General features: G+C 40.2%; 3 protein-coding genes across 4 annotated transcripts; 1 reads left to right on the top strand and 2 right to left on the bottom strand.

Annotated features, from left to right (window-relative positions):
• The first annotated feature begins 933 nt into the window (after positions 1-933).
• Positions 934-6,142, top strand: LOC125313582 (lipase-like). 2 transcript variants are annotated; one of them, XM_048273255.1, is made up of 12 exons: positions 934-1,119; positions 1,213-1,285; positions 1,454-1,543; positions 2,086-2,165; positions 2,280-2,345; positions 2,510-2,557; positions 2,667-2,734; positions 3,038-3,110; positions 3,201-3,362; positions 4,859-5,053; positions 5,616-5,704; positions 5,869-6,142. In XM_048273255.1, the coding sequence occupies exons 2-12, from the start codon at positions 1,216-1,218 to the stop codon at positions 6,080-6,082; spliced, it is 1,155 nt and encodes a 384-aa protein (XP_048129212.1). In that variant the 5' UTR covers positions 934-1,119; positions 1,213-1,215; the 3' UTR covers positions 6,083-6,142. The 2 variants fall into 2 exon arrangements, with proteins under 2 accessions (XP_048129212.1, XP_048129213.1); XM_048273256.1 differs by lacking the exon at positions 1,454-1,543.
• A 5,958-nt stretch (positions 6,143-12,100) lies between these two features.
• On the bottom strand, positions 12,101-14,369 carry LOC115731903 (disease resistance protein L6-like). The gene is made up of 2 exons (XM_048277920.1): positions 12,662-14,369; positions 12,101-12,549 (listed from the first exon to the last, which is right to left on the bottom strand). The coding sequence occupies exons 1-2, from the start codon at positions 14,367-14,369 to the stop codon at positions 12,101-12,103; spliced, it is 2,157 nt and encodes a 718-aa protein (XP_048133877.1).
• A 739-nt stretch (positions 14,370-15,108) lies between these two features.
• LOC125314787 (disease resistance protein L6-like) lies at positions 15,109-18,196 on the bottom strand. The gene is made up of 3 exons (XM_048277915.1): positions 18,090-18,196; positions 16,586-17,167; positions 15,109-16,207 (listed from the first exon to the last, which is right to left on the bottom strand). Exons 1-3 carry the CDS (start codon positions 18,194-18,196, stop codon positions 15,109-15,111), a joined length of 1,788 nt encoding a protein of 595 aa, XP_048133872.1.
• Positions 18,197-19,002: the final 806 nt, after the last annotated feature.

Below are 19,002 nucleotides of genomic sequence, written 5' to 3'. Positions count from 1 at the left end.
AGATCACATGCAAAGTGCAGATAAGATCCAGCACGGGATAAAAGAAAGTTCTCTCAAGACCCACAGTGGCATAAGAAAAAACTTGCATTGACGATGCTCGTGCTTGGACTCTAAAAGCGGTTTGCCGTCTTGAAGAACAGATCATCTCAAAAGGCACGGATCAACCAAGAAAGAGGGCGAAATGCTAAGGAAGGCGAGGCCGAGATGCGAGAAGGGGAGAGGCCACGGGAAACATTAGATAAGATTTAGGATACGTTTAATTTTTTTTTTTAAAATAATTAAAATTGACTTGGCCCGATCCAGCCTTGTATTGCATGATCGGGGAACCATATCGCCCGGCCACCAATTCCATTTTTAAGGACCGAAAACCGAACTACCACCTTCCGGAACCGAAAATCGGACCACCGATTGGGTCCGGTCTGGGCTGTTCCCGATCCGATCAGTCCGAAGTGGTTTTGCCTCTACCATAATTCCCAATTAAGCTCCACTCGGTAGTTATCCGAGTTTAATTACATTCTTTTCAAATTTAAATAATTTGGGTTATTAGATCAATTAAAGCTTGAATTCGAAAAATATCTAATTGAAGTAGTATTTGCATTTTTCATATACCTCCACGGATATTAAATTAATTTTTGTGTATTTTATGGAATTCTAGTTTGAACCAACTAAATGAACCAAAAGCCGAGTCAAATTGCTAACATGGAGACATCAAGGGAAACCCAAACTTGTCTGAAAGCACGTGTCCTTCTCTCGGGGGGGCTAAAATACGACAGAAGAAATCGCCGCGCCGTCTTCCTCAACGGCCCGATTTTAGCCAAACTTCCTTCATTGCCCTCACGCAAACGACGAAATCACCGAACGCGACGCCCTATATTGCCGCCAACGGGAGAAGATCCGCAGGGCAAATCAGGAAATATGCAAACTCGTCGTCGTCCGCTGGGTTTGGCCCAAATCGCCGTAGCTTTCTATCACCCATCCATCACCCAAATCGCCATAAATTCCACGAACCGGGGAGACCATAATCGAGATTGAATTCGAACGTATTCGCAATCAATCTCTCTCTATCTCGGCGGGCGATCGCGCCATTTGATTGCTTGTAAGCGTTTGCGTATATGAAAGGTACTGAGATTGAGTTTTTTTTTTTTTTTCTGGCGCGATTTTGTCTTTTTTTTCCCCCCCTCGATGACGCTGTTCGATCCGTTTCTCTTGCAGAGTATGGAGCGGAGCGGGTCGTGGTTGAGGTTGATGGTTCTGGCGTGCTTGATTGCCGCAAGTGGGGCGAGAGGTAAATTGCAATTGGCGTCCATGCATCAGTTACTGGCTCTGATCCTCTCGAGTCAATTCGGATTGGGAGTTTTGATAGCGATAAGGTGCCAATAGACAGGCTCTAGGATTGAGTACGCTGGTTTTGAGCTTGGACAGTGAGAATTGTATTGTGAATTTGGCGGATTAGGTATTGCAGGGTTGGGGGGAATCGTTGACTGTGTCGTGGAGCTGTGGTGCCTGTTTGAATGGGGCAAACTATGGCTGAACGATCCCTCGGGTGGGCAGTTGAATGTTTTCCGAGCATATAACTGTTTCGAGCGCTGTGTTGTATTTGGTTGGTTTTGTTAAACTCTTAGTTTACCGAGTTCGGGGCAATTCTACACCTGAAATATGGTCAGATTGACAGAATTTCCTTATATTTGTTTGATGGAAATCTCCTTCTGCTGTTCCTACTTTGGGGATAAAATCTGTTGATTGCTCACAGTGATCGAATAGCGGCTATTCAGCTTTAGTCCAGTCGAGCAGTGGACTGTGGCCTCTAGGTTTTAGTGGAGTAGCTTTGTGGGAAAGGGGGGCCTTATGTTGTTTACTTATCCACCTTTCATAGTATTGGATTGTGTAAATAATTGTTTCTGTTCACAGAGAAGGACTGCAAAAATGTACTGAATATTGTTTTCATTTAATGTTTCTGGAAAGTGTTCCTCTCACTTGATTTGTTAAAATAGCTTGAAATAGACACAAGGACGTTGCTTCATTGCTCGTATTGAATGAGTTTGTGACCCCATTTCAATGCGACATTTTCTCTACTGGTAAATGCAGAACTTAGAGTGAGGTCCAAGGCTCATAAAGCTGTTTACAATCACACTCTTGCCACGATATTGGTGGAATATGCCTCTGCCGTAAGTATTTTTTGAAAAAAAATTAACATTTACCAAGAGCTTGTTGTTGTTGCATCAGGTTTCACCATTTCAATACAATAAAATTTAAATTTAATGCAAAGCTTTATGTTGCAGGTTTACATGTCAGATTTGACGGAACTTATTAGTTGGACATGTTCTAGATGTGATGGAAAAACCAAGGTAATTTGACTACATTTTAATGTAGCATTGTTGCTAAAGTTACGTAAAGAATGGATCCTCCGTATTAAAGAGCCAATTCTTGAGATGAGATTTTTGTGTGCATATGCTGGCTTGTCTTAGGAACTTCTGAACTGGTTATTAATGCCTTTTTGATTTGAAAGCAGGGGTTCGAAGTCATTGAACTGATAGTTGATGTTCAGCACTGCTTACAGGTATATGGTTCATGTTACAATGGCCTATCAATTTCGATGCTTGTGATACCTCTATGTTTGAATTGCATCTAATTGTTCTCTAATCTAAACCATGAATATATACCTGTAGGCATATGTTGGGGTGGCCAAGGACCTTAATGCTATGGTTATAGCTTTCAGAGGAACTCAAGAACATAGGTATGCATGTTCACTTTAGCAATCCTTCCCCTTACAACTGACATGCAAAGGATTTCATGAAAATTTAAGCTAACGAGAGAAGCCTCAATGAATGCGTACACAAGGCACATGGGTCCACTATCCATTCGAATGGAAACAAGGATGAATCATTCCCACCAAGAAACTAAAGTTACTTTCTTGTAATTTTAGATGAACTCACTAGGAGATCACATACTTCACTTATTTTGTTTTGTGAAAAACTTTGTCATGTCTCTTTATCATTTGAGCTTTTCCGTCAGTGATTACTTGTACTTATGTCTACAGCATACAGAATTGGGTTGAAGATCTCTATTGGAAACAGCTTGACATAAATTACCCTGGCATGCCTGGTGCCATGGTGAGTTCCGGAGATGATAAGCCTCTTGCAACCTCTGGATACTTCTGATTTGGATTGAGTTACAGTGTCACTCTATCGATTGTTGCTTAGGTTCATCATGGATTTTATTATGCTTATCACAATACGACAATTCGACCTGGTATTTTGGATGCTGTTATGAGAGCCAAGGATTTATATGGAGACATCAACGTTATGGTGACGGGGCATTCTATGGGAGGGGCTATGGCATCCTTCTGCGGACTTGATCTTGTGGTAAGATAAATTGAAAAAAAAATTCTTATGGATGGCATTTCATTGGTTTCTTTTCTATCGTGTTCTTCCAACTGTTCAGTTTTGGTCTGTTAGGAGTCTAGACTCTTTATGTGGATCTTGAACTTTCTATGGCTCTCTTATTTATATTTACAACTCGTCATACTTAGCATCTTGTATTCTTACATTTTTGGCAAATTCAACCCATAGACAAAACACAAGCAGAATGGGGTACTGACAGTCCTTTACGCAAACAACCTATCATAGAAGCATCAGTTGTGCGAATTGAGTCGTACATGTTAGGCTTTGGAGCTTTGATTTGATTGAATAATTAAATGTAGTGGGTAAAGATATCCAAATATTCATTACAATTTCTACTTGCTGGAAAATCTATGGGATTGTTGATATGTTTATTGTGCGGACATATAACTTTTTTAGGCACTTGAAGCACAAATTTAAGTCATGTAATCTTAAAGTGCTAATACATCTTAAGATAGATTATATATCAATCCTAAATTGTGTTTTGAGCGCTCTTTCTGTTTGTCTCTCTCTAATCAAATGAAGCAGCTCCTCTTCAGTCGCACTACTGGGCCATATATGTTATTGGTTGGCTGGAGCCGATTCCAGTATGTCCAAACTATGCCTTTGTCTCAGCTGTATTATATAGAATAGTCCAGTGACTTTTGTAGGCACCTGTTGCTGAACTGGTACCAGAAAAGGGTACCCACCCCAAAGTCTTGTCCCATTGGTTCTCTCTCCACGACAAGTGGTGATTTTTTTAGAGTCAAACTTTCATGTGGCCAGTGGTAGGATCATAGGTTGCGTAAACTTTAGACTATACCTTTTCTCGCAGTATTAGTAGCAGGTATATATCATCCTAACACCAATGATTTAACATTTCACTTTTGTTTTCGGGTTTCTCGCTAAAATTTGTTCTTAGCTGATTGTGACATCATGCCCATGCGTCGTGGCCCTATTTTCGATTTAGTTTCTTCTTCGCTATTTACGACAGCAAGTTTTGGAGTTCAAGGGGCATGTTGACCATGAACCTGGAATTTTTGTTTATGTCATTAGCAGGATGTGACTCATGCCACCAATATCCAATTGCTTCTTGTGGCCTCATTTAAATGTGCCTCGTTTGTAAATTCGCCCCCAATCCCACTATTCCATATTGTTGGCACCTTTTCTTGGGGCTGAGGGTGGGTTGGCTTTGGCGTGTGTGTGGGGTTTGGTGTTGGGAAACTTATGGATGGGTTCTTGACAGAATAAGACTAGACCTTCGACCCTCATGGTAAAAAAGGACCGTTCTATTTTTCACCGTTGTATGAGATATGCGATATATCGTTATTGCTGCGTAGTGTTCTTTTACGGTCCAGAAAGGGCTATTGATGTATTAACATTCAAGTTATATGGCTGTCTAATTTTGTGTGCTGAGTCTGTTTTTTCAGTTCTAGCATTTGCTTGATTTGCTTATATAACTGGGGACACTTCATTTCCAGGTCAATCATGAAGCACGAAATGTTCAGGTTTTAACATTTGGACAACCTCGTATTGGCAATGCAGCATTTGCGTCTTACTACAGTGACTGCGTGCCACATTCAATACGTATTACTAATGGACATGATATTGTGCCTCATTTGCCTCCGTACTATTCTCGGTTCCCACAGAAGACCTACCATCACTTCCCTAGAGAGGTAAGGCTTTGATCTTGACGGAATATCATGCAAATTATGGGGAATTGTCGCTGACTGAATTTAACGATTGCTTTCATTTCTTTCAACCAATCTAACCGGTGAATTCTCATTTATTTCAACAATGTATGTACTCTCTCTTTGTTCAGCCTATCAAATGTAACTGTCTTGTTTTTTATCTTCTTAGCAAAGCAAGGTAGTTCGTAGTACTCATGACTTTTCAGATATACTTGAGTAACTCTCATTCCTGCAAGAGCAATCATGAGTACTTTCGTGATTGCAAAGTTTGAGACGCATAATAATGTTTGCTATATACTCTCTCTCTCTCTCTCTCTCTCTCTCTCTCTCTCTGATGACCTAGTCTTAAGGTCTGTCAATTATACACGTTTCAAATATTGTATGTCTACTAATGCTTATGATTATTGGTGACTAGCTCAAAGATAGCCGCGGATAAACATATTGATGTGTGATAATGAGAAAATGATTTGATTCCACATGCTTCTCTGATGACTAGTCATAATCTTTGCTGTGTTCACATGCAATTCGACTGTCCCGTTTGTTGTAGGTATGGCTGTACAATATAGGATTTGGTAGTCTGGTTTATCAGGTTGAGAAAGTTTGCGATAGCTCTGGCGAAGATCCATCATGCAGCAGGTAATGAGGTAGTTTCAGTTGAAGCTACTCGTTCAAGCAATTAGTTTGTAGATTTGTCATTCTAGCAGCAATAAGTCATGAGACAGACAGGCTTGTTTTCGAGAATATCAGTCCTTTGTTTCCAGGAATATATTGATGACTGATGAGAGTGCGCGTCTCTGCAGATCGGTAACTGGCAACAGCATCGCGGACCATGTAGTCTACTATGGTGTGGGATTAATGGCTGAAACATGGAGATCGTGCAAAATCGTCATGGACCCACGATTGAAGGAATATGGAGGTGAAGATGTCAATGGAAATCTAATGCTTTCCAGGAATCCTTCTGCTGCTGCATTGAGGCTGCCTTCGGACTCCGATGCCAAGAACAACTTGAGTTAAAATGCTCCTGGGTCAGCACCTGGTTTCTCAAAGATCATCAGGGACCTCTGTGATGACGGCCGTGAAATGCATTCAATCGATCTGTTGTCCATATCCATCACAAGACGCATAGGAGCTCTCTACTCAAATTCACTCTGAATGTAAATTGGGCGAAGTTGAACGAGTCGTACTTGTAAATACAACTTCATGATTTCTGTTGAATGAATGCGTTCATAACTTTACCTGTCAATCTAATCTTGGGCCTGTAGTTTGGTTTACCAGACTTGATAAAATCTAAAGATGTCAAATGAGTGGGTCGGATCAGATTTGGGATGGGTTGAATATGATTCGATCCATATTAACCCATTTAATCTGTTTTGACTTATTTTCATATAGTACAAGTTTAATGATCTATATCCGACCCGATTCGCATTACTTAAATACTTTTATATCTAACCAAATCATAGAATACTTGTTTCTTATAATTTATTAAGAAAAGTGATATTACTAAAACAAGCAATTAATTTTTTAAAATTTTTCTTAAAAAATCAATTTTTTTACAAAGAAATTTCTTATTATTACTCGCCGCCAGCCCCGCCAGCCGCTTGCCCGCCATTGCCGCCCGCCATTGCCGCTTGATCACCCCCATCTCTACCTGCCCACCCCCATCTCTACTTGCCTCCGCCTACCTCCACATAGAATACAGATGCCGGCTTGTTCAGTGGGTTTGATTTAACAATCGCAAGGGGCTTTCACCCTCGAAGCCCATTAAAAGAATGTTGAAGTATTTGGTTCAGCTTTAAACCAGCATTTGACCAAATGCTAGCGTTGTAAAAGCCGAAAGCCCAATGCTAATGGAATTGGCATTGGCTTTCAGCATTTCGCCAAATGCTACAAGATTTTTTTCCTTCCAAAACTAACCTCATCAATTTCCTATATTTTCGATTTTGCCTCCCTTTTTATTGTTTATCTTCTTCGCAGCTATGGGAAATTTTTTAATTAAAAGTTAAAAAATTGCATTTAAAGCCCTTTTGAAATCTTATTTTTACTAAACGCCATTCAATCCAAAGCCCATTTTCAAATGTGATCTTCCCAAACACAATTAGTATTTTCCTAAATTCCTTTAGATAGAAGGTATTTGTATTTTTTCAAAGCTCATTTCAGATACTGAATCAAACCCATCTAAACGTACGGAGGAGCCAATTTTCTGTCCCAATGTGCGTCGCGCCTCATGCTGGTTTTTGTCTTTGCTCCATAAGTCCAGCTTCTCTCGTACATGGGCCGCATCTGTATTCCACGGGGCTGTACAGTTTCATTTCATTTGTGTTTGTTTTCTCGTTGCCGCGGTGGAGCGGTGTTGTTTCTTGGCACAACCTGATCGATGACGTCCTCGACGATCGCGGATCTCGTCTCGCCTAGCATCAGTCCGGCAGACGATGATGATGGCGTTCGATCGAGGGGCCCGAGCCGTGAAAGAGCGACGAAGCAGGACCACGTGAGCTCGAACACGGTTAGTTATTGCGTGCATTGGTAGTGCTCTTGTCGTGGGTGGTTTCATTCGAGAGAAGGGAGTCATGCAGATTAACTGTTAAATCAAGCCACCTTGGGAACAGACGATGACCTTGTCTTGCATCATTTCCACTGATCAGCCTTTGGGACGAAAGTTGTAAGTTTTTACCCTCTTTTTTTTCTGACATACAGGAATTAGAATCAGTGGAAACCTGAAAAAAAAACTAAATTCCCTTCATCATTTCAAAAGATATATTGCTAGTAACTATTACCATCCAAAGCACATTGTGCAAGAGACCAGCTAAGCCCTCGACACCTTATGATTAGTTAAAAAGAGTCTGTACGTCAAGGTAAAAAAGCTAGAGTACAAAACCGAAGTGCTGGAAAAAGATATATTGTCCTCACATCTATATATTTTTTTACTTGATTGAGTTTGGTTGTCAATTCTACGCATTAACTGACTTAGCCACAGTTTACCTGCACATAAAGATCATGTAAATTTTTCTTTGTTGTTATCGAGAGGAAAAGCTCAAGTCATCATATAGTACTTTCGTCAGGGAGAGATTTTTCTTCCTGAAGCTCCATTCTTAGGATAACCAGAAGGTGAATGACAGAGCTTCTGTCCCCGATTAAAGCCTACACATTTGAGTATGCCCTTCGTTGTTCAAGGTGTAACAAATTTAACGGGGTATGGATATTAGCTTCAAATTTACAGTACAACCCAACAGATTTCGAGGATCTCACATAAAAGATCAACGTGCAAATTGACAAAATTAATGTACTTGAATGTAGTAAAACTAGCATCAATTTGACCTTTTTTTTTTAAATATGTTGGCAACTTAATTCGCCAACCAAAACCATCAAAAGAGAATATACCTAAAGCATATCGAGCTCATGAAATAGATCGAAAGAAACCATGATCCCATTTCATGAGTAGTTTACAGCCATCCATCTTAAGGTAGAAAGTGGTTGCAAACATGGCGTGTAACTAACTATGCAAGGGTTCAAGTCTCAAGTTGACTTACCAAATTGTGATTCTAATTTAATATTAAAAAAAAAAAAACGATTCCAGGAATGGCAATAATGAATGTCTGCTGAAATGACATAGGGCAATAAGCAATTTTTTTAAGTCTCAAAGCTTCCTAGATAACATATCTGGTTGTAACTGCAGGACCTTTCAAGAATCGCATGCACTTCTTATTTGAAATTGCACTCCTCTGCAGAGCTTGTCATCTTAAATTTTTCGAGAAATGGTTGATTCTCCTAAGCAATGCCGGACATCCCATCATTTGAATCTCTTCAAGTTGAAACAATCGGGCCTCACACGTGTTATACTGTCTCCGGTAAGTACTCCAACCCCATCAACTCACATTGAGGATGTCAAGGCCTTCAATCAACAATTCTTCCAGAGATTCCGGTAGTTTGCGATGAGCAAAATCCACATTACTACAATATTCTAGTGCAACCGACTTCCAACTTTTTCAAACGAGTTGGCTCAAGGAAAATCACCCTTTTTCGGGATTGAAGAGCTCCAGAATTCATAGATTCCCCAAAATCCACATTACTACAATAATCTCTGCTATTGCAAAGTTCTCCATTCTTAGTTCTAACAATCTTTTCAAGCTTGAGAGATCCATCACTGTTCTCATCCACCAGCAAGATTCAACAGAAAAAGTCGAGGGAAGCTTTGGGAGGCACAACAAATTAGCGCACCGGCATTCTCGTCTTTTGAGTTGAGAAAGCTGATCAATATCTATTGATAAGGTGGTCGCAACAGCAGACAACAAAGTCAAAGACTCCAGTTTATTTGATATGACAATGCACCATGGCAATTGTTCAACGGGTAAGGATCCGGTCGAATGGCCAAATACAAGCTATTCAAACTTGTCGGGTTTGAGAAATCTGAAAATGTTGTCATGGATGTATCAATATGTAAACCGACAAGACTTTCTGGAAGCCATGGCACTTCGGTATGTTTCGATCAGAGTCAATTTCAAGGTAGAATCTGCAAATGTCATTTATAATTTCAAGTGGCAAGCTTTCAGCGTGTGCTGCATTTAGTTCTCCAAGCTTTTAAAGCAACCACAAGGCACTAGGTATCTTTCCATTGGAACGGTTATTCGCCCTCACTTGTTTCTAACTTTTCATGTTTCCCATTGAGTCAGGTAGCTCTTTAATGCACGTGTAGGAGACATCTAACTCTAGTAGCGATTGCAGATTGCCAATTGAGTCAGGATGGCTCTGTGCACATCTACATTTGTCTTCAAAGACAAGTATCCATGGCTTGTAAGGGCTCCAGTCGACAGGGAAAGTTGTATATTATGGTGCTTCTGAAAGATGGCCTTGGTAGAGATGTCAAACGACAAATGGAAGAGATTATCCTCATCGATGAACAATGCGAAGCACTAAGAATTTTGAGATCCTTTAGTGATCAATATTTAGCATTGAAGAATTCAGTGTGCCTGAATATCATAGATATTTCCCACGAGTGCATTCAATTGTTTCTTCTGGTCTAAATCATGAAATGGAAGAGAACTCTTTTACTAGATAGTCTCCGTTTAATTGTCTTGATCCCCTCATTTTTTTGTTTGGTCAAATTGATCCCTTCATTAACATTGCTTGTTCAGTAAATTTCCTTTTCTGGAGATAGGAGATGAGTTGATTCTGCAAGTACTGAATACCCTCGAACTCTAAAGTATCAAATTGTTAGAAACAAAGCAACAGTGCTCAAAATGTGAAAACTGATTGTAGATAATTTTGGCGATGGTCGACTTTACAACAATTTGTGCCTATCATGCAAATGAGCAATACTACCGTGAGTACCATTTTCACATGGAAAGGTCCATGAACTGGTTTTAGCAGGCGCAACTAAGACCATATGGGAACTGATCAGCCTCTCTCTATACACTTCTTCAAGCACACACAAATTTTTCTCCCCATCCAGACAAGACCTTCAAGTTTTTCCTGGTTAAAGAATATTTGGGAACTGATAAGAAAGTTCTATTGAATATCAATGAAGAGAACACACGTGCAGATGAAGTGCAATGTTCATTCTTATGGCTCCACAAAAAAAGATTAATCAACAATCAGTTTTGCTTAAATAGCCCTTTGACCCCCCAAAACATTACATGATGCCCCAGATTGCACGACGAGTCCCTCTGCCCTGCCCTAATGGTTTCTCTTCTCTGGAAAAGAAAGGCAAAACATTCAACTGAAACTTCACATCAAGCTCAACAGATTTAACAATTTCATCCGCAGGCAATGACTTCGCTCACTAATCTTCACGTTTCTGTCTCAACAGATGAATCCACAGTTTACCACCCCCAAGATTGTGAACGGGAATTTAGTCGACATTAAATGTCATCTTCATTTCCCTTTATGCAGTCTTCGTTTGTGCAGCTGCCCAATGAGCCACAGCTCCCTGCACAGAAAGATTTCTTTAAGTTTCTCGAACTCTAATTCCTCTCGGCAACATTAGAAACCAACCAGCAAAAAGGCTGGTCATTTGAGATATCTCCCATAGCACTTCTTGTCCATCTTAAAACCTAAAAGATTCCTCTAGTATAGCTTTAGGTGAATGGAAGGGTTTCTGTTTCTGATAATCACCTAGGCATAACCATTTCTAGAAGTTGTAGGCCATAATGGAGAAGAGTCTTATCATATGTCCTACTCACCAGTCATACTGAAATACTAGCCTTTGACTGTGAGATGATTTATGATACCTTGGAGAAGCTAGGTAGCTCCTCTCTCTTGTCACAGATGGAAGTTTTGCTGCGCCAACTATTGATGCCGCTACCGAAGTGAAATTCGCCTTTCTTCATTTTATAACTCCTCCCTAACATTTGCAAATCCCAGTAAGAAGCACACCTTTCCTGGAAAATGAACTGAACATAAGTATATCAATACAGAGTGTCTGCTTCTTCACAGTTGCATCAATGAATTTGTCTTTTTTTTGGTCTAAATATCGATGAGTTAATTATGCTGTAAAGTTCCAGGATAAGAACCATAGTTATATGGCCTTCCAACACACATTCCATCTAATTGTTTGCCGTGTAATGAAGTTATCTCCAATGCTAAGCAAGGTTATCAACTTTGAAATATGTGAAGCGGCAAATTGACAATGATCTCTAATGATTTGTTACATATCAAATAGAAAAGAAGCAATCGACATGCATGCCTCCAGCTGGGAAACATAAAAGCAAGGAGAAACCATCCAAAGAAAATATAGCTAAAAAGAAAAAAACCAAACTAGGGAAACAGGAAGAATATTTGTGCATATTTAAGAACCTATGGTTGTACAGAGCTATCATAATTTCAATACCTTCATCAGATTTTCAGTCATCAACTCGTGAAAAGGTAATTGAAAAGTGCATCTGAAACTTCTCTGTTCATATATGTGAAAAAATTTGATTGCAGAAAAGGGAAAACATTGATGGTCAGATGAAATAAGTTGCCTCAATTTGTTTAAAGTTTGCGCACAAGGAAACAATTTGTGGTCGTGCATCAAGAAGCTTTCAAGAGAATATGCAATTATTCCTCGTCGTCTTCTCCCTCAGTTTCAGATTCAAATTCCTCTCTCTTGTTCCCCAGATTCAGATTCAGGTCGGTCAGACTGTCCTCATAAAATTTGATCGACTTCTCCGAGCAAAGAGAAGAAATTTCCTCCACATTTAATTTCCAGCAATGATTCACTACAACCATTCGTAGTCCTGTCAAGCTCGACAAATCAGGTAACTTCTGTAAAGATCCACAAGATTGAATCTCCAATTTTTCCAAAGACTCTGGAAGTTCGCCTTGAATCTCAACCAGATTACCACATCTGACCATGCAAACCTCTCGCAGCCCTGTCAAGCTCGACAAATCAGGGAACTTCTGTAAAGATCCACAAGATCGAATCTCCAAAATTTCCAAAGACTCTGGAAGTTCGCCTTGAATCTCAACCAGATTACCACATTCACCTAGGGAAAACTCTCGCAGCACTGTCAAGCTCGACAAATCAGGGAACTTCTGTAAAGATCCACAAGATTGAATCTCCAATTTTTCCAATGACTGGTAGTTTGCATAGAATCTTATCCAGATCACCACATTCACCTAGGGAAAACTCTTGCAGCCCTGTCAAGCTCGACAAATTAGGGAACTCCTGTAAAGATCCACAGGAACGAATCTTCAAAATTTTCAAAGATTGTGGTAATTCGCCTCCAATCTCAATCAGATTACCACATCTATATATTGAAACCTCTTCCAGTCTCATCAAGCTTGACATATTAGGCAACTTTCGTAAAGATCTCCATGAAGAAATTTTCAATTTTTCCAAAGGCCCTGGTAGTTTGCCTTGAATCTCACCCAGATCATCACAGTGACCTATGGAAACCTCTCGCAGCCTCGTCGAGCTCGATAGATCGGGGAGCTCCCGTAAAGATTTACAGTCATAAATCCCCAATTTTTCCAGAGACTCCGGTAGTTTGCCTCGAATCTCGGCCAGATCGCCACATCTTCTTACCTGAAGACTTGTTATTTCGCTCGAATTTGTCAGATCACTTAGATCAGGCAGGAACTGTAGCTGTTGAAATCCTTCAATATGCAACACTCCTGGATAGTTTCGAGCAATTGCAAGAATTGCATCAACATTTAATTTTTCGCATTCGTGTATCCAAATCACATGCTTACCCACGAAGTTGGACAGATCGGGCAACTTCACTAACGAAGGACAGGCAAAAATACTAAGTTTATCCAAAGACAGTGGTAGTTCGCCTTCAATCTCAACCAGATTATCGCAATTTAATACGTGAAGCCACCTCAGTTTGTTTGAATTGCGTAGATCAAGTAGTACCTTCAACCGTTCAAGGTTATCAAGCGACAAATCTCGTAGGTTCTCCAAACAACCAAGGCCTTGAATCTCTGCAATTCCAGAGTTGACAATCTTGAGAGATGATAGTTTCTTCAAACCCGATAGATCCATCGAGCGAAGTGAGTAGCATTGCCTCAAACTTAAGGAGGATAGATTCTTCAAATTCGATAGATCCTCCATCGAGCGAAGTAAGTAGCATTGCTCCAAACGTACGGAGGATAAACTTGAGGGAAGCCTCCGGAGGCGACGGAGATTAGGGCAGCGGAGGTTAAGGGACTTGAGATGAGGAGGGAGGCTAAGGTCTGTTGATACGGTGACCATATAATCAAAATCCAGTCTCAGGGACTCCAGTTTGGTCAAGTCCACAATCCACCGTGGTATCCAATCTTCCCCAAGCCCATTTAATTTCCCACCATCACCAGGTCGGGCGAATGTCAGATCCAATTCCTTTAAATGAGTGAGGTTCTTGATATCTGGAAACGTCTCCACGCACAATTTATCCAAATGAAGAATAGTAAGACTTTCAGGAAGCGGCGGTAGTTCGTTTATAACCGCCTCCCTCAATTTCAAGATGCTCAGGGATTTATTCTCGTAGATGCTACCACTTATGTTTCCATGTAAACGCCCGACACGTCCGACGGCTTGTACTTTTTCGAGCTTCCCAATCTTCCAAAATTCCTCGGGTATTTTGCTTATCTTAGTGTCCCACATCTTCACCGCTTTCAAATTCCTCAACTCTCCGATGGAACGAGGTAGTTCTTCGATCAACGTGTGGGATATATCCAACTCAATCAATGACGTCAATTCTCCGATTGATTCCGGAAGCGTCTTCAATGATCCGCACCGGTTCGTAGATAGGTATTCCAGGCCCGCAAGACCTTTACCCAGATTGTCCGGTAGACTCTCAAGCCTATAACAGTAGGATAGATCCGGAACTTTCAATTTCTCCATCGCCCGTAAAAGAAAAATCATGCAAAGGTTTACTTTTGAATCCAATAAGACGAAATAATAAGTGTCGTCTAAAATATGACATACTTGAATGTGGCTCCATCCTTTCCAATCATGCATAATAGTACTCTGTGATAGATTAAGAATAACCACATTTTTCATGGAGAAATTTGCAATGTTAAATGTTGGGGGAATATTGCGCCATGAAAGCCATCGTAGTTTAGGGACGAGATATGACTTCTCAAGACCATTTGATGGGGTTCCGTGCCAAAGAAGCTTGTCTTCGGCACGAAAATCTTCTTTCCGACCGTCCACTTCAAGGAATTTCAGCTCTGGTAGGCTCTCAAAGTCCTCGTAGGTAAAACGACGCTGCTGGTCCAACTTGAGACGAAGAGCTTGAACTTCTTTACGTCCCCGCCCAAAGGAAAAATTTAATAACCAAAAAAAAAAAAAATGAAGGGGAACGCATGTATTCAAATCCACTATATTAGGCAGCTGTGTTTGGTACTATCATTCTTTTTGTCCCCGTCCGAAGGGAAAATTTAAAAACAAAAAAGTTGAAGGGAAACGCATTTATTCAAGTCCACTCTATTAAGCGATTGAGTTCGGTGCTATTATTCATATAATCTTAAAAGAGCAAAAAAGAAGGCGGGGGGAAAAACGATTGAGGAAGTCGTAATGGTGCTACACAATACAACAAGGAACTGCCTTTTTATTCCAAAAAAAAAGGAAACATAAACTTTTATACGGGGGAGGGGGATGATTTTACGTTATGTCTCGTGAGCAAATCCAATCCTTCTTCGGGATCCCACACTCTACTCTGCTTCTCCTTCTGCATGCCACTTTTTTTAAGAATTATTTCTCTTCCAAGGTCTCTGAGTTGGTCGTGCATCCACACTTCATTATACTCGTTGATCTTTATCAAAGACATGTTCCGCAAAACTTTCATGTCTACTTTCGGGTAAAAATTAGATTCATCCCAGAAATGAACCAGAATGTTTTTGTCATATTCAATGAAAAGACAAGCTATATCGAAGAACATATGTTGTTGTCGAAAATCTAATGCATCAAAGCTTATTTTCAGTTTACTCTGAACTTTATCATGAGGAACTCTTTCAAGCTTCTCCAATTCAGCGTCCCACATATCCTTATCCTGTCCAACGCGACCTAAATGTGAACCAATGACCTCAAGAGCAAGCGGAAGACCTCCAGCAATTTCTACCGCTCTCTTGGATTGGTTGATGTACTCATCCAAAGGAGAATCTCTTCTGAAAGCATGTTTGCTAAAAAGTTGAAGAGATTGATAGGGATCCATGAGGCCAACCTCATAAAGATCCTCTTCGGGAACGTTGAGAACCTGTTTGTTTCGTGTTGTAATAATAAGTTTACTTCCTTTGCCAAACCAACCATGGTTTCCTACAAGCGCATCCATATGTTCCGTGCGATCCACATCATCGAGAAGGAGGAGGACTCTTTTATCAGACAACATTTCTTTGATGATCTTAATCCCATCAATTTTGAGGATATCACGGATGAGCTGTTTCTGTAAGAATTGAATGCCTTGACGTTTTGACGTTTCTCGAATATCGCCAAGAAAGCAACGATACTCAAAGTCGAGTAAAAGCTTATTGTAGATCAATTTGGCAATAGTGGTCTTCCCGATGCCACCCATCCCATGGATTCCTATAATCCGTGTTTCACTTGTCTGAGCACCCATCATTATCATGATTGCATCCACGTGATTGTCGACACTGACCAAGTGATCTGATACCGCCAAATAAGCCTTTTTCAATTTTTGGAAAACCTCCTCGGTGAGTGCTTTTGCAAACTCTCCTTCTCGCCTGGTGTTTGTATGACGTCAAAAGGTACCGAGTTAGAAAATTGGGTTCAACCATCCTATATTCTGACAAGACCAAATTGAAAATTACAGACCTATCCGACACGTGCTCTTCGAGGATTTATTTTTTATTGTGCATGAATTAGCGTCGGTACTATGGGTTAATGAGTGGCCTAAACTAAAAATATGTCGTTTGAAATGAAAAAGGGACAAATTCAGGACTGTGCGATTATTTAGCATGATTTCTGCAACATAATCTTTAACAGAAAAAAAAAAATTCAATTTCAACCGATCTAACACATATGTAGAAAAAGAAAGCAATTGAAATGCATATAATTGTAAAGAAAGAAGCCACATCAGACGAAATGCCAAAAACAATCACCTGTTCTCCCACTTGCCATGCAGGTTCCATCCGTTTATTGCCCCAACTGCAGTGAGAGCATCCTTCCACTCTTGCATAGTTTTTTCATCATGCCGCTTCTTGTTTTTATGTGAACGAAAGGCCTCTCCATAGCCCCCAGTTTGATGTCGAACCTCTGAAGGTGCCACATCATAAAAAATGGGCATGATCTTTTGTCCACTAATTTTCTGGCACTCGACCATCTGGGCTACCTCCTTGAGACACCATACGCTGGAGGGATAACCTTTCGAAAAGATAGGAATTGAGATCTTTGATTGATTAACTGCTTGGAGAAGTTCTGGGGCAAACTCTTCCCCAACGCGGAGCTCTTCATCGTCCTTATAAACGCGGATTCCTGCATCTTTCATACGAGTGTAGAGGAAGTCGGTAAAAGCTGCTCGAGTATCTGGTCCTCTGAAGCTCAAAAATACTTCATAGTCATATCCGGACGAAGGAGCCAATCCTTGACCTTCTGTTGAAGTGTGAGCAGAAGAAGCGCCTCTTGTTGTTTCATCATTTGCAGCTGCATCGTCATTCGCCTCCACTCCATCGATCTCTCTTGATCTTCCCTTGAAGAAAAAATTGAACAACATAGCAGCAAACTCAGTACAGCACATTGCGAAATCCAAAGCAAGTTTGGAAGCCGAAACTAAAAAATGGAGATCTCTCTGTAGGTCAGCAAACTTGGAAACGAGGAGTGGCTCAAAAAATGCAGAGAGTCGAGGGCCAGTTTGCTCGAATTGGTCAAATAAGAAAGGTTGATTGCAGCCTGTGAAAGTTTGGCGAAATGCAGGTTTTTCAACACATTAAAAAAGACAAGAGTGGGGCCCTTCCCAGCCCAATTCTTCTCTTTTCTCTGCACCATCGTAGATTCTTTTCTTGCTCGTTCTTTTTGAATTATAGAATTCTAATTAAAGTTAATATAATAAAAAATTCTAAACTAGTAAATATGATTTAAATTTATTTTAAATTAATTTTTTAATCATGAAGAATCCATATTCCCCTGATAAATTTTTTTAATCACAAAAAATCTCAAATTGATATACTTGTGATAAATTTACCGTCTATTAGTTCACGTTAAATTCTATTTTAAATTGTTGAATTGGATGACACGTGACGGTTGATGGACGAACTAATTTAGATTTTTTGTCTTATATGTGTTACAAATATACCAGTTTAGGGTCCGCAATTTAACGTACAATAGGGAATGGAAAATTTGTAGCAACTGTACCAATTTGAAGTTTTTGGTATTTAAAAATTAATTTAAAATAAATTTATCGCAAGTGTATTAATTTAAATTTTTTTGTGATCAAAGAATAAATTTGAGATAAATTTATTATTAATGTATTACTTTGAGATTTTTGATGATATATCAACCCTTATAATTATTTTGTGATTGAGTTCACATGAATCAATACATTAGGTGAATTATCTATCGGGTCTACCCGATCCATCGGTATACGTGAGCTCGGAAATGCGATATTACCGCTCCCCCATGGCCGTGTGACCACTGATAGACAGCTGACAGCACGCGCTCCATTCGTAATCAGTGACCATGACCCCTGCTCTTCCCTCTGCTCCTTCGTCCCCCATCAGTTGCATTTGTCTTTAGCTATGGTCGAAATTACTCAATGCCCTCATGAGAGTTGGAATTATTATCTTTTTTCTCTTCGGGTATTGAGTTTAACGATGAACAGGGCTGAAGGCCCCTCTCCGTCGCTTTAAAAAAAAAATTGAGCGAATTAACTGACTCGAGCCGCAACGCTGCCACTGCGGCCATGCAAACACAGTTCTGTGGCCGTGCGAGGCCAGCGAACTCTGCCGATCGCAACTCTTCTATGGACATAGGTCGTGAGCTCCGCGCACAAAGAAAAAAAGTGGTGAAGTCATAGAAGACGACTCTAGCGGTCAAAGTTTAATTTTTTTGTTCTTTCCTGGAAGACTTGACTTAAGCAAATCTTAGAGATGTAGAAATGAGATAATACCGGTGATGGATGGATGGATGAGCTAAGATCCTCAAAGTTGGCACGCAAGTGCATGAGCGGTGTGAACGCGCCAACGCCAGTGAGACCACACCTTCAGATTTCGATTCGGTACAGATGTTTGATTGAACGAACCGATTCACACTTGATAAGGACAAGACAACACGGAAGAGGAAGCACATGGTGGGCAGCCAAGAAGATTAAGCCAAACAAAAAAGAGAAATCTTGCTAGATCCGTAAAAATGTTCTATTCTCTCTTCTTCTTTTTTTGGGTCAAAAAAATATTCCACTTTGGAGCTCATAGGTTCTTAAGCCTTTTTTAAGATTTGAGTTATTAATGACGATGGCGCAATGAGGTAAAAAAAAAAAACTCTCGTAAAATATCAAATTTCATGAATTGAGATTAGTGAAAGATTA

The sequence above is a fragment of the Rhodamnia argentea genome, chromosome 1 (assembly GCF_020921035.1).
Source record: "Rhodamnia argentea isolate NSW1041297 chromosome 1, ASM2092103v1, whole genome shotgun sequence".
NCBI classification, from domain to species: domain Eukaryota; kingdom Viridiplantae; phylum Streptophyta; class Magnoliopsida; order Myrtales; family Myrtaceae; genus Rhodamnia; species Rhodamnia argentea.
The sequence above is the reverse complement of the archived record's forward strand: the minus strand, read 5'-3'. Positions and strand labels throughout refer to the sequence as shown.

Coding starts and splice junctions, on each gene's coding strand:
- LOC115731903 (XM_048277920.1), bottom strand. CDS start 14,369: ATGGAGAAATTGAAAGTTCCGGATCTATCCTACTGTTATAGGCTTGAG. Junction 12,550..12,661: donor GCTGCAAGAGTTTTCCCTAG/GTGAATGTGGTG, acceptor CGAGCTTGACAG/TGCTGCGAGAGTTTTCCCTA.
- LOC125314787 (XM_048277915.1), bottom strand. CDS start 18,196: ATGGGGGACGAAGGAGCAGAGGGAAGAGCAGGGGTCATGGTCACTGAT. Junction 17,168..18,089: donor CACACGGCCATGGGGGAGCG/GTAATATCGCAT, acceptor CTTCAAGGGAAG/ATCAAGAGAGATCGATGGAG. Junction 16,208..16,585: donor CATGGCAAGTGGGAGAACAG/GTGATTGTTTTT, acceptor TACAAACACCAG/GCGAGAAGGAGAGTTTGCAA.
- LOC125313582 (XM_048273255.1), top strand. CDS start 1,216: ATGGAGCGGAGCGGGTCGTGGTTGAGGTTGATGGTTCTGGCGTGCTTG. Junction 2,166..2,279: donor TGGTGGAATATGCCTCTGCC/GTAAGTATTTTT, acceptor TTTATGTTGCAG/GTTTACATGTCAGATTTGAC. Junction 2,346..2,509: donor GATGTGATGGAAAAACCAAG/GTAATTTGACTA, acceptor ATTTGAAAGCAG/GGGTTCGAAGTCATTGAACT.